The sequence below is a fragment of the Alligator sinensis genome, unplaced genomic scaffold (genome assembly GCF_000455745.1).
Source record: "Alligator sinensis unplaced genomic scaffold, ASM45574v1 scaffold66_1, whole genome shotgun sequence".
NCBI lineage: Eukaryota > Metazoa > Chordata > Crocodylia > Alligatoridae > Alligator > Alligator sinensis.
The window spans coordinates 236,124-247,830 of NW_005842484.1; the positions used below are offsets into that span (position 1 = coordinate 236,124).

General features: G+C 40.6%; 1 protein-coding gene across 1 annotated transcript in view; it reads right to left on the bottom strand.

Annotated features, from left to right (window-relative positions):
- Positions 1-3,573: 3,573 nt before the first annotated feature.
- Positions 3,574-11,707, bottom strand: part of DKK2 (dickkopf WNT signaling pathway inhibitor 2) — a 79,100-nt gene continuing 70,966 nt past the window's right edge. Inside the window, exons 3-4 of the mRNA XM_025212775.1 lie at positions 6,848-6,997; positions 3,574-6,534 (exon numbers count right to left, since the gene is read on the bottom strand). Of these exons, the coding sequence (XP_025068560.1) occupies positions 6,284-6,534; positions 6,848-6,997 (401 nt within the window). The 3' untranslated portion in view covers positions 3,574-6,283. The remainder of the gene's footprint in view (positions 6,535-6,847; positions 6,998-11,707) is intronic.

Below are 11,707 nucleotides of genomic sequence, written 5' to 3' on the forward strand. Positions count from 1 at the left end.
TTTTGAAGGCAAGGCATTCTTTGTTAGGCCTCTGCTCACAGGAAGCCAAGAAGCATTTTATTAATACATCACAACAAACTGCTTGTTTGGGGGTTTTTTTCTCAATATCTCTATTCCTACAATAGCTAATACTGCTTAAATGTTTATATGTTTTAATTATTTAAAAAGCATTACTTCACTTGTTCACCTTCACTAAAAGAAGTATTCCTCTGCTTCGAGAAGCTGGCATGCAGCAAACCATTTCTAAATAATCAGGCAGCAAGCTGGTACCATACAAAGCGGACTTTATTCATAACAGACATTTGTAAATAAGTAATTGACATTTGTGCAATAACAATAGCAGCTCCAAAAATAACAAAAAACTGCCAGAACAAACAAGTATTCCGTGAGCTCGGTTTTAGGCTGCAGATCCATCAGAGTCAGTGACAGCAGTGGTACTCAAAATAATAGCTCTGGGATCAGAGGGAATTCTGCAGCACAGCAAAAACCTCCTGCTTTTTTCTCTTCCTTCCCTCTCAGCTATCTTTCAGTGGATGGAAGTAGACTGGGAATCCTAGGTCACCTGAGGGCTGTGGTCTTAGGTTACATGGCCCACGCTGGATTTCTGAAGGGTTTTGACAACAACCAAAATCTCTGAAAACACTAGAGTTTGACTAAGGAGGGAAGGCATATATGGTACACATTGGCATGGAGCAAAGCTGATGTGGCAGCTTTGCAGGGATGGAACTCTTTGTTTTTACAAATCCCATCCTAATGCCCATTGTGCCCTTTCTGTCCTACCAGCCCTTTTAGCTTTCCCTATGCCATGGAGAAGTGGAGGTAAGATTGGGTTATCACATTAGTAGCTCCCTTCCCCACTCTTCCCCCTAATCTTAGGATTTGGGGCAGGGAGTTTAAATTGTAAAGCCTCTGTCTTCCATACCGCACACACTTGGTTAGCTCTTTGCTTCTTTCCTCCCTTCAGCCACTTGGTATGCCTTTCTTCTACTGTGCTGTCTTGAGTAGTGATATAGCACAGTGGTAGAGTACTGAGATGGGAAAGGGAAAATGAAAGGCAAGGTGCTGTTATTCAGTAGCATGGGGAACTGGCCTTTAATAGAAAGAAGGGAAAACTTTTGATGAAAAACCCAAGGTAGGTATGGAGACAGGCCACGTCATTTATCTGGAGGTGCTGTTTTTAGCAATGGACTTTTTAAATACAGTCTTGTATCCATCACTGCATTAAACTACAATAAAGAAGGCCCATCAACTGAACAGTTCTGCTAATCAGATCAGTACAATAGTTCACACTGGCATTTAAAATCCTGACATTTGCTTTTTGGCATTAACACACTCTGAATTAAATAGGACAGTTCATGTCTCTCTTGGAGCTTTTATTTCAGTCTGTCTGTCTGGAAACTTAGAAAGACACCACTGCTTCTCTTCAGCCTGCTCACCCTAGAAGGTTTTACCAGTAGAATTATTTTGATTAGAGGTGTGATTATTTAATTTCTTTATATTTTAATACAAAATAGTGTTAACAGTAAAGCCCTAGTATAGCTGAAATGATATCTGCCTGGAGTTATACCACCATAAAGATTTTAATCAATATAACTGCATCCACAGTGGCCTGGAATGGGGTTGGGATCGTGCCATTTTAACTATACTGGGACACAACTGTGTACTATAGACAAGGTGCTTATATTCAGAAGATCTGTAAGCATCAAAGAGTATGTCTACATGATGCCTATTGTAAGTTCCAGCTGGATGCCCCAGGAAGACACTACCCACCCAATTCAAAAGCTACTCTTCAAATCCTGAAATATACTACTGAGGCTCTCTCGAACATGCTTCTGTAGCCACTCTCAAGATCTGAGTCTCCAGGGTGCTTGAAAGCAGTTGGGATGACCCTGGTGTGTTTTCAATACTGTACTTCCGATTTGGAGGTGTGCGTGTGTGGCAGGCAGTGTCTGATAGTGTGCCAGCCAGAGTCTGCTGCCACTGCATTGCAGAGTTCTCCCCAGATCAGCCAACCTTTGGACATAGCTTGGAGTTTCTGTTTCATGAGTTTTTCCTGGTAATGAACTGAAACTTCTATTGATGGAAAATTACTTTTTTTTTTTTTTGCTAGTAAATCTCCTTTTTCAGGTTTTCCTCAAAGAATATTGAATACCAGAAAGAAACAATTTTGTGGGCCATGCAGTTGTGATGAGGTACAAGGAAGGAAGGGAGAAAACAAAGAGGACTGAAAGGGTCAAAAGAGGCAAGACTAAAATCTAGTCATTATTTGTAGTGTGTGTGTGTGTGTGTGTGTGTGTGTGTGTGTGTGTGTTTGACTCTGTCAACTACTTCTGCTGCTTGACTACAGGATTAGTTTTATTTTCAAAGGTGCTGAGCAATCCAAATCCCCACTAAGGATAAGGGGAGGTGCAGGTGCTCACAACTTAAAATTAGGACATGAATTTTTCTAAATAATAGAATGGTTAGGGCCTAAATAATGAACAACAAATAGCAAATGAGGATACCAAAACCATTTGGTTTTATACCATTATGATTGTATTCTACAAACTTTTATGTAAAAATTCATTCAAACAGATGCTTTCAAATGACAAATTCAAAAAGCTGTAGGCATGGTAGAAATGACTAGTTGCCCATAATTTGAAAAAAATGTTCACAGGTACTGCCTTTGATATACCAGCTCTGCATGGATTCCACCAAGACCAGAATTTAGCAGATTATTAGTAAAACTTAAGTGGAAATATATTCCACTGCGTCATAGTTAGTGTTTCTTTATGTTAGGTACTTATCTTTCTTTTCACAATTTTGTAACTACATATCTGATAACCTGAATTTACGTGATGTAACTAATATTAGTGTGATGCACTTTGAGGACAATATAGCCTGGCTATTTATCATCTGCATTGTCTTGCTTCACAGGTCAATGTATATTGAGTGTCTGGTCTTTTGTTTTATTCTGAATTTGATACACATGTAGAAAAGTTACACAGTTCATATATAAATTAGTTTTATATTAAATGACACCAAAGATATTTGAGAGACTAACTAGTATAAATTTCACCGAATGTAAAAATAAATATTCAATGAATTCAAAAGTAGAAGCCTGATGTTTATTTCATGATCAGCTAAATATGGGAGGTTTAGATCTGTGCATTAAAGTGAAAAGCAAAACTTTTATTGACTTAGGTATCAGACTATACAGAAAAAACTGTTCCCAAGTGTCATTATATTTAGAGGTTTGTTGAAAACCCAGCTGCTGGAATCAAGAGGTTGCATGAAAACTCCAGGTTTAATTTAAAAAAAAAAAATGATGGCCTTACACCTTGTGCTTGCCAAAAAAGCTTGAAACCCTGAACCAAATGCACCTTAAAACTCAAAAACTAGAAGACCCAAATCCTCAGACGTATTACTTTAAAAGCTTTCTTTTGATTTTTTTTTTAAATCAGCCTTATAATCTGTGGGAACCTAACTCATGATTTTCAAATATTCAGGGTTTGCAATGCTGAGCACGTCACAATGCATCTCTCTTTAAAAAAACATACTCTTAAACAGCCGGCAAGGAACATGGATAGAATATTTGGGGAAAAACCATGATATTTAATATATTTAATCTTATTATACATTTTTTTTCTAAATTACAAAGTCAATAGGCTGCAAATATATTCTGCTACAAAGCCTTATGTAAGAAATATTTCTATTAGAAAATACATCTCATTAAACATTTCCGGTAAATAAATTATTCCAAATAGTAAAATTGTGAGGGGTAAATGGAAACGTAAAAACCAGCGCTGGCACCCAATACTACAATCACTTACTGACACTGAGTAATAACACTTATACATACCAGTAGCCTCACCAGAGTCATCAATAAGACTATTTTTGTGTATGCGATGCTTCAATCTAAGTAAGGGTCAAAGAATTGTACCTCTATATTTTGAATCTAGGTCCAAATTATGTAATTTTCTGGCCTAATTTCTGTTTTCTCTTGCAGTGCAGAGAGGTAAATATATAAAATGTAGAACTAGTGGCAGTGAGAGCAGAATCAGACCTTCACTTTTGGGGGAATACAAGAATCTTTCTCTAGAGACCATTCCTTTAAGATCAATAAAAATATTGACCAGAAAATTTTAAAATATCCTAATAAATCAGTTTTCTTAATCTGATATATGTTGGAGTTTAGGTCCTTATCAGCGGTACAGGAAGTGTAATTCAGATTTGATCTCTGGTAAAGACCTTGTTACAAGTGCACTTGCAACAGTTACCAATCACTGGAATGTTGTAATGTATTAAACTGAATATATGTTAGGGTGGTGTCACAGGTTCACTTGCAACGGTTGCAAATCCTTGGAATACAGTGACCTACTAAAGTTAGTGCTGTTAGGAGATAGACCTTGCCTGAAAAGGAACAACTTTGCAACATCAGGAGGGTACTTAATGTGCTCAACTGCTCGAAGTGCATCTGCCTGCATTTTAATGTCACTTAAAAAGTGTTAAATTGACACCACCCTGTGTCAGGAGTAAATGAACCACTATTTGTAAATTAACCACCAATGTAGAGATATAAAGGGGAGCAGAAAGGTACCTTAAAGATAGAAACAAATCCCAAAGTTGGTTTTCTGATTCAACTACCTTCTGGTGTACCCAAATTGAATGAAACATTAACAAAAGCAGAGAGACATTGCTTTACAAAATGTAGAAATAGACATTTCAGTAGGTTAATTATATAATCAGATTCTGAAAAAGGAACCCCAATCTTTAGTTATGTTTACTTACATTATCGCTCTTGCAAATATATGAGTAACACAAGAGGAGGTGAAATGATTAAACATCAGAGGGTTGAGGATATCTTTTAGCTAGTTCATGAACACAGTAGATAAGTCAGCAGATTCTTTTAGCCAACATAATCAGTATGATTCCTTTAGTCGTGCCAGTATTCAAACCCATAGCATGCATTCGACCAGAATTTGTTCTTGTTTCAGTCTCAGTTGTTGTGTCAAATCCCATGATGGTTCTCAGCATGTCACGTGTCAATATACCTTTATGATGGAGACCTGATGAAATACTTGCAAAAGCCAACTCTTTTTTGTTGTTGTTGCTTTTGCTGCCCATACAAAGGAAATCCATTCTAGCATCTCCAAACCAAAGATGAAACAGACTTATGATAAAAACTTATTTCTACTAGTATAGCATAAAAACTTTGACTTAGTAGCAATCCAGTCAAATAACAGCAGGTGGTGGAAAAATCTATTATCATTGCAAAAATGTTTTTGCAATTCATTGCAACAGAGCTTGAAAAGCAAAGTTTGCTATAACTCTCCACACTCAGATGCTTGTAACTTTCCAAAAAAAAAAGATGGAAAAAAATGACCAGCTTTATGAATTTATCCATAATGTAAGAATTCTGGCAAGAAAAATAATATTTACTAGGACTAATGAGAAAATGAACGCATATTACTCTGGACTCGTCAAGTGTATATATATATATGCTTTAAGTGTTCAGCCCAAAGTATGCTAGCAGTAAACCAAGACACATACAAATGACTAATTATGGTAAATGAAGATGAACTGAATAAAGCATTTCAGTTTATATAGATAGGCATATATATATTAAACAAAACCCTGTTTAAATGCCTCTGATTAGAGGAACTGCCACTTCTTGTGCTGCCTTGAAATCCTACATGATGAGATTTTTCCATTTGCACAGGAGCCTGCAAAATCCAGCACTCTTGCCCTGCAGGAGTACTTTCCTTCTGTGAGAAGACAGCCCTGAACAGCAAGGTGTATGGACATTCACAGTAACTATTATTGTCATCTCTAACAGCTGCAGCTTATCGCTATGATTTTAGTAGCCCATAATGAGTTGACAGACAAGTCTTTCTGTAAATCACTGGTTTCTGTTGGAATATGCATAAAATTTATTTAGCAATCATTACTGTGGAGGACACTTACCCCATTCCTAACACTGAGTTGGCGTGTTAGGAACCCTTCAAAAGGCATGGGACCATGCAGCATTGCAAATGTCAATAATTTCCATTGTGCTTGTATAATAGCATTTCCCACAAACTGTCGTCATTATTTACACAAAAAAGTTGCACAATGGAAAACTCCAGCTGCTATCACATTTACCGCCAACTCAAAACAAGTGCAGTTTGGGGTGATTTCTATTCCTACCACAATTGTTACTTTAGCTATTCTGTTTTTATTTACAATCTTCATTTCCCACCAGGCTGTAATGCATTAAATACACAGATTCACAGTCTGTTAGTAATATTTTCCCAATCCTCGTTCAGATCTTCTGACACACGTGAAGTCTTGATTTAGAAGAAGAGGTGGCATCTTTCCATACTTTGCAAGAGAGCCCTTTATCACAGTCACATCGCTGGAAAATCTCCAGGCTGTGGGAGCCCTTCTTGCGTTGCTTGGTGCATACCTCCCCCTGCTGTAACACAGGTTTGCAAATTTTGGTCCAGAAATGGCGAGCACAGCAGTGCCCCTCAATGCAGTCAGATGAGCGTAAGCAGGGGTCCCCTTCATGTCCTAAAAAACAACCAAGGTATTTCAGTGCCTGAGAAAAACTGAAAAACAGCTTCAGTGGAGTTTAGTTCAATGGCAACTAAGAAAGAAGGGATATGATGCTCATCTAGAGGTATTTGAAGGCCATACAAATCAAGGCAAGGGAGGAATTACAATCGTTAGAAAAGTTCAAGGAGGTGATCAGTATGGCCTATTCTCATGTCTGAGAAGAAAGAAATCTCATTGAGCACTATGACCACAAAAGCATGCATTTCTGTTGCAAGACCATTAAAAGAAGTCAGACTGCCCACTTCCTCAACTACAAACAAAATCCTACCTTTTAGGTGTGAAAGCTTAGACTGCGGCCTTCCCAGATTCTGCCATTCAAAGTCCTTGCTAGAATAATGGCCATTTTTCTTGTTGCGTGGCCCTTCCAGAGCAGGGATGTGAGGAGTTAGGATGCTTTCCGTAACTGGTATGCAAATACCTGTGAGAAGGAGAAAGAAAAGTCAGAGGCTTTAGAGATGGGAGTTTGCCTTAATGTAGCCTTCTCTGCATGTGGAAGATAGGGCTGAAATGCCCCATCCACCTGAGCATGTTGACGTGTTCCTGATTGGAAATTCTGCCTGTGAGGCAGCTTTGTGCTCATCCCAGTGATTGCTCTCAGACCTGCCAGAGACAAACGACAAGTCCTGGGGCTGAGTCTACAGCGGGGGTGGGCAATTATTTCAGCTGGAGGGACAATTAATGAGTTTTGGAGACCTGTCAAGGGCCACATCCATCTTTGTTTGTCTGTCTCTCTGTCTCTTACTGTCTGTCCGTCTCCTCTTCTCTTCTCCTCTCCTCTCTCTGCCCCTTCTCTGTCTCTCTTCACTCTGTCTTCTCTCTCTCTCTCTCCTCTCCTTTCCTTTTTCCATCTCTTTTTCTGTCTTCTCTTATCTCTCTCCTCTCTCTCTTCTCTTCTTTCTCTGTCTGTTCTCTGTATCCCCTTCTCTCTCTCCCCTTTCTCTCTCTCTTCTCCTCCACCCTCTCTCCAGAACCTGGCTGAAGCTGTAGTTTGCCAGGAGCCCTGACTCTCAGCTGTGGACACAGACATGGACTTCCATATAGATCCACAGCTGAGTTTTGGGGCTCCTGGAAAACTACAATTTCAGCAAGGTTCTGGAGGGAGCGGGAGGTGGAAAAGGAGGGAAGGGTTGGGAGGGAGACCGAGAGAAATGAAGAGATAGAGAGGGAGATGCCTGGCATGGCAGCAGCAGATCCTGCCTGGGTCCATGGCTGATGCTGCTGGAGCTTCCACCAAGAGGGGAAGGTGGCAGGTCAGCTGTGGATGTGCTGGCAGATTCTGTCTGGGCTCCTGCACCTGCCTACAGCATCCACAGCTGATACTGCTGCCACCACCCAGTGTGGCAGAAGCCCCAACCAAGTCCACAGATGGTGCCTGATGCTGTTGGGTGCGTGTTGTTTTCAAAAGACCAAGGAGTTAAACTTATAGAACAATAAAGCTTGTTTATGCAGACAGCCTTCTTAGCCTGCTGATCTACTGTTCCCTGTGGTTCCCTAACCCCCTTCCTGGGCAAATATAACAATTTATACATAACATTCTTAAAGGTATCCACACATCTTCCCCCTTTACATGTAACATATCCCTGTGTAATACTAACATTGGAAGTTTAGTTCAAACCATTGTTAAAGCACATTTTAACAGGTCTCTATTAGTCTTTGTGTTGGCTTTTTAGCTCTAAATGATCTTCTCAGATTCTCTGCATTCTTAATCCTTATCGGTAGGGACCTACTGGATTCACTATGGAAGTAAGAGTGTGCAGCAGCTCCTTTAATCTTGCATGTTCTCCTGTGCACACCTTGCCACTTGTCTCCCTCACCTTGCTGCTGATTCGTGAAGACCCCCACCACTCCCTCCTGATCAGCAGGGAAGCTAAAACCAGGGTTTTAAACATGACACCATATTTGCCTCCCTGCCAGTCAGCAGCAAACAGCAGGTCTGTCCAGGGCCTCTCAGCCAATCAGTGGCAGGAGGCAAAAATGGTGCCTTATTTAAAACTGCAGTATTCACCTCCTCACTGATCATGAGCAAGCCGCAAGCATGGACCCTCCACCAATCAATGGTGGGGAGGGGTGTGTGAGAGAGCCTACAAAATTAAGGGAACTACAATGCACCCCATTTCCACCATGAATTTTGTAGGTCCCTACTTATTGGTTCAGGTCTTGTTTGGTTTCCTTGTTCAAATGTGTCTACTTTGCCATTTTCAGTCTCCCCGGTCATTTCTTGTTGCTTTGTTGTTAGCTCTGTTTCCTTTGGTGAATCTTGTAATGCAGCTTCTTTTCTCCCCTTTATGAGCTACAAGTGTAGTCTATTCCTTCTTAACACCTGTCCTTCTGGTGTGACTACATTATAGGATCTTGGAGCTACTTGTTGGGAAACTAGTGCTTTTTTGTTTCCACATTTGTCCATGTGAAATAAGCGCCATATCTTTGTTGTGCAGTTGTAGTAACTCCCTGAAACCTCTGTCATAATACCATTTTTGTTTGAGTTTGTTGAAATTTTTAAATGTTTTCACATCTTGCTTTCATTCTGATGAGCATCATACACAAAATTTGGCAGCCTGATTTTGAGTTTCCTGTGAAACAGCATTTCTGCTGAGGACAATCAATGTTTCATGAGTGTTGCCCTGTAATTTAAAAGTGACAGGTAAACATTGGTGTGTGAATCTGTAGCTTTTTTTAACATTTTCTTCACTATTTGTACTGCATTTTCCACCAGACCATTGGATTGTGGGTATTTAGGACTTGAAGTGTTGTGATGGAATCCATATTTATTTACAAACTCTTTAAAATCCAGACAATTGCATTAAGACCCATTGTCTGTTCTCCTAATTTGTGGAATCCCATCTCTAGCAAAAAATGATTTGATGAGAGTTATGACATGAATTGCTGTTGTGCTTTTGAGCAATGAAATGTCATGGTAGTGAGAATAATAATCCAACTAAAACATATTTTTTCCTGCATGCATGAATAAGTCAATGCCTACTTGATACCATGGAACAACAGGCTCCTCCATTATCATCATGGACTCTTTTCTTTGCTTTGATCTGTACTTTTGGCACATTGTACAAGCCAATGTTGGGCCAATACAGAGCACCCCTTGCACTCCTTTTACATTTTTCAATGCCTAGATGCCTCTCATGTATTCTTTTTAACATGTCTTTCTTTAGCACTGCTGGAACAATAAGTCATGAGCATTTGAACAAAATGCCATCCAATATTGACAGCTCTTCCTTAAACTGAAAGTAGGGGCTAGGTATATGTTTTCTAGGCCAACCAGCACAAATAGCTGCTATCACTTTTTGCAGTGTGGTGCCCTGAGTACTAGCTTCTGCAATTAGTGCCCACATTTTATCTGTGATAGAAATCACTTTTTTAATTAGATTAGCATGTATTATGTCTGAGTCTGGAATTCTGTCCTTTCTCATTGTGTCATATGCTCCGGATAACGTATCTGCCATAAATGTTCATCTGTAATAAATGTTTTATCTGCAATAGATGTTTTCCTGGTGTGTGTTGTATGTCTCGATCATACATTTGCAGTTGCAAGAAAAGGCTCTGTAATCTGGGTGGCATGTCTAATAACCTTTTCTTTGCTATAGTTACCAAAGTTTTGTGATCAATTTCAGCTATCACAAGCTTCCCATAGATGAATATATGAAATATCTTACAGCCATATACCAGAGCTAAACTTTTTTTCTCAATTTTTGCATATAGGCACTCTGACTTAGAGAGTGCCCTAGATACATATGCTACTTGTCTCCAACTATCCCCCTGTTTTTGAAGCAAAACTGCTCCATTACCTTCTTTAGAAGCATCTGTTGACAATTTAATGGGTCTTTTAGGATCATGTTATTTTAGTACCGGAGCTCTCATTATTTTTTCCTTCATGTTCATGTTCCCATATCCACTGAGCATTCTTTTGTAGGAGTGATCTAAGGTGTTTGGTCTGCTCTGCTAATTTAGGTAGATATTTCTGAAAAAATGATCATTCCCAGTATCCCTACAAAATTGATGATTTCTAGTAATCTTTGCATTCCTTCCTTATTTGTAGGTGGTGGCATGTTTGTAATGCCTTTAACCCTTGCAGGATCAATTTGTACCCCTTTCTCAGAAAGTTTTTCTCCCAGATATGTTATTTCTGTGACCCTGAATTTGCATTTTTATTTGATCAGTTTCAAACCTGCTCTTTGACTTCTTTCTAGTGCATTTCTTAGCCTCAAGTCATGTTCTTCCATCATATTTCCCCAAATTAATACATCATCAATATAAACCATAGTTCCATCAAAACTTTCAAAAACATGTTGCACCTTTCAGTGAAATACTTCAGATGCAAAATACGGTCCAAAAGGAAGCCTACAAAAGCAATACCTTCCAAAGGGTGTCTTGAAGGTACATAATCTAGTGCTATTCTTTTCTAGGGGAACTTGGCAAAACCCAGAAGAAGCATCCAGAGTGGAGAAATATTTAGCTCAGGGATGGGCAAAATGTGGCCCATGGGCCAGATCTAGCCCAACAGGCCATACTGTGTGGCCTGCAGGGCCCCTAAAAAGTTTAGAAAATTAATATGTAACTGTCCCTGGCTGCCTGTCAAAGATGAAAGGAGACGGGGCAGTAGGACCCAAGGGAAGCCATGGCAGAATCCAGCAGCAGCAAGGCCTGCCCAGCCATGCCCCCCGCCCCCAACTGGAAGCCCCTGCCTAGCAGTGGGATGGCAGGAGAGTGGGGTGTGGGCTGGCAGGGGTCTATGGAGATGGGCTGGGCTGCGCCATCAGGGAGAGAGGGGAGCTGCCCTAGCTCTACAGAGTCCCTGATGGCTGGGACTCCGCGCTCCTGCTACCCTGCTCTGTGCCCTGCCAGTGCTGGCCCCGGGACACCAGCATGGACCCTGTGCTCCCACGCAGCTGTCATTGTGCTCCTGCACACCTGCTCAATCCCAGTGCCCCCTGCCCCAGCCCCGTGGTACAAGCTGGAACCAGCACACGCAGCCTGAACCCTGCATGCCCTGTGCTCACCCGTCTGGGCTGAGCAGAGACAGCGTGGGACAAACTGCTGCTCAGCATGGGGAGAAAGTGGTCCCTCTCCCTCCTCCTCACTGGCACTTCCTGGTGCAGCCGCCTTAAGCCCATGCAGG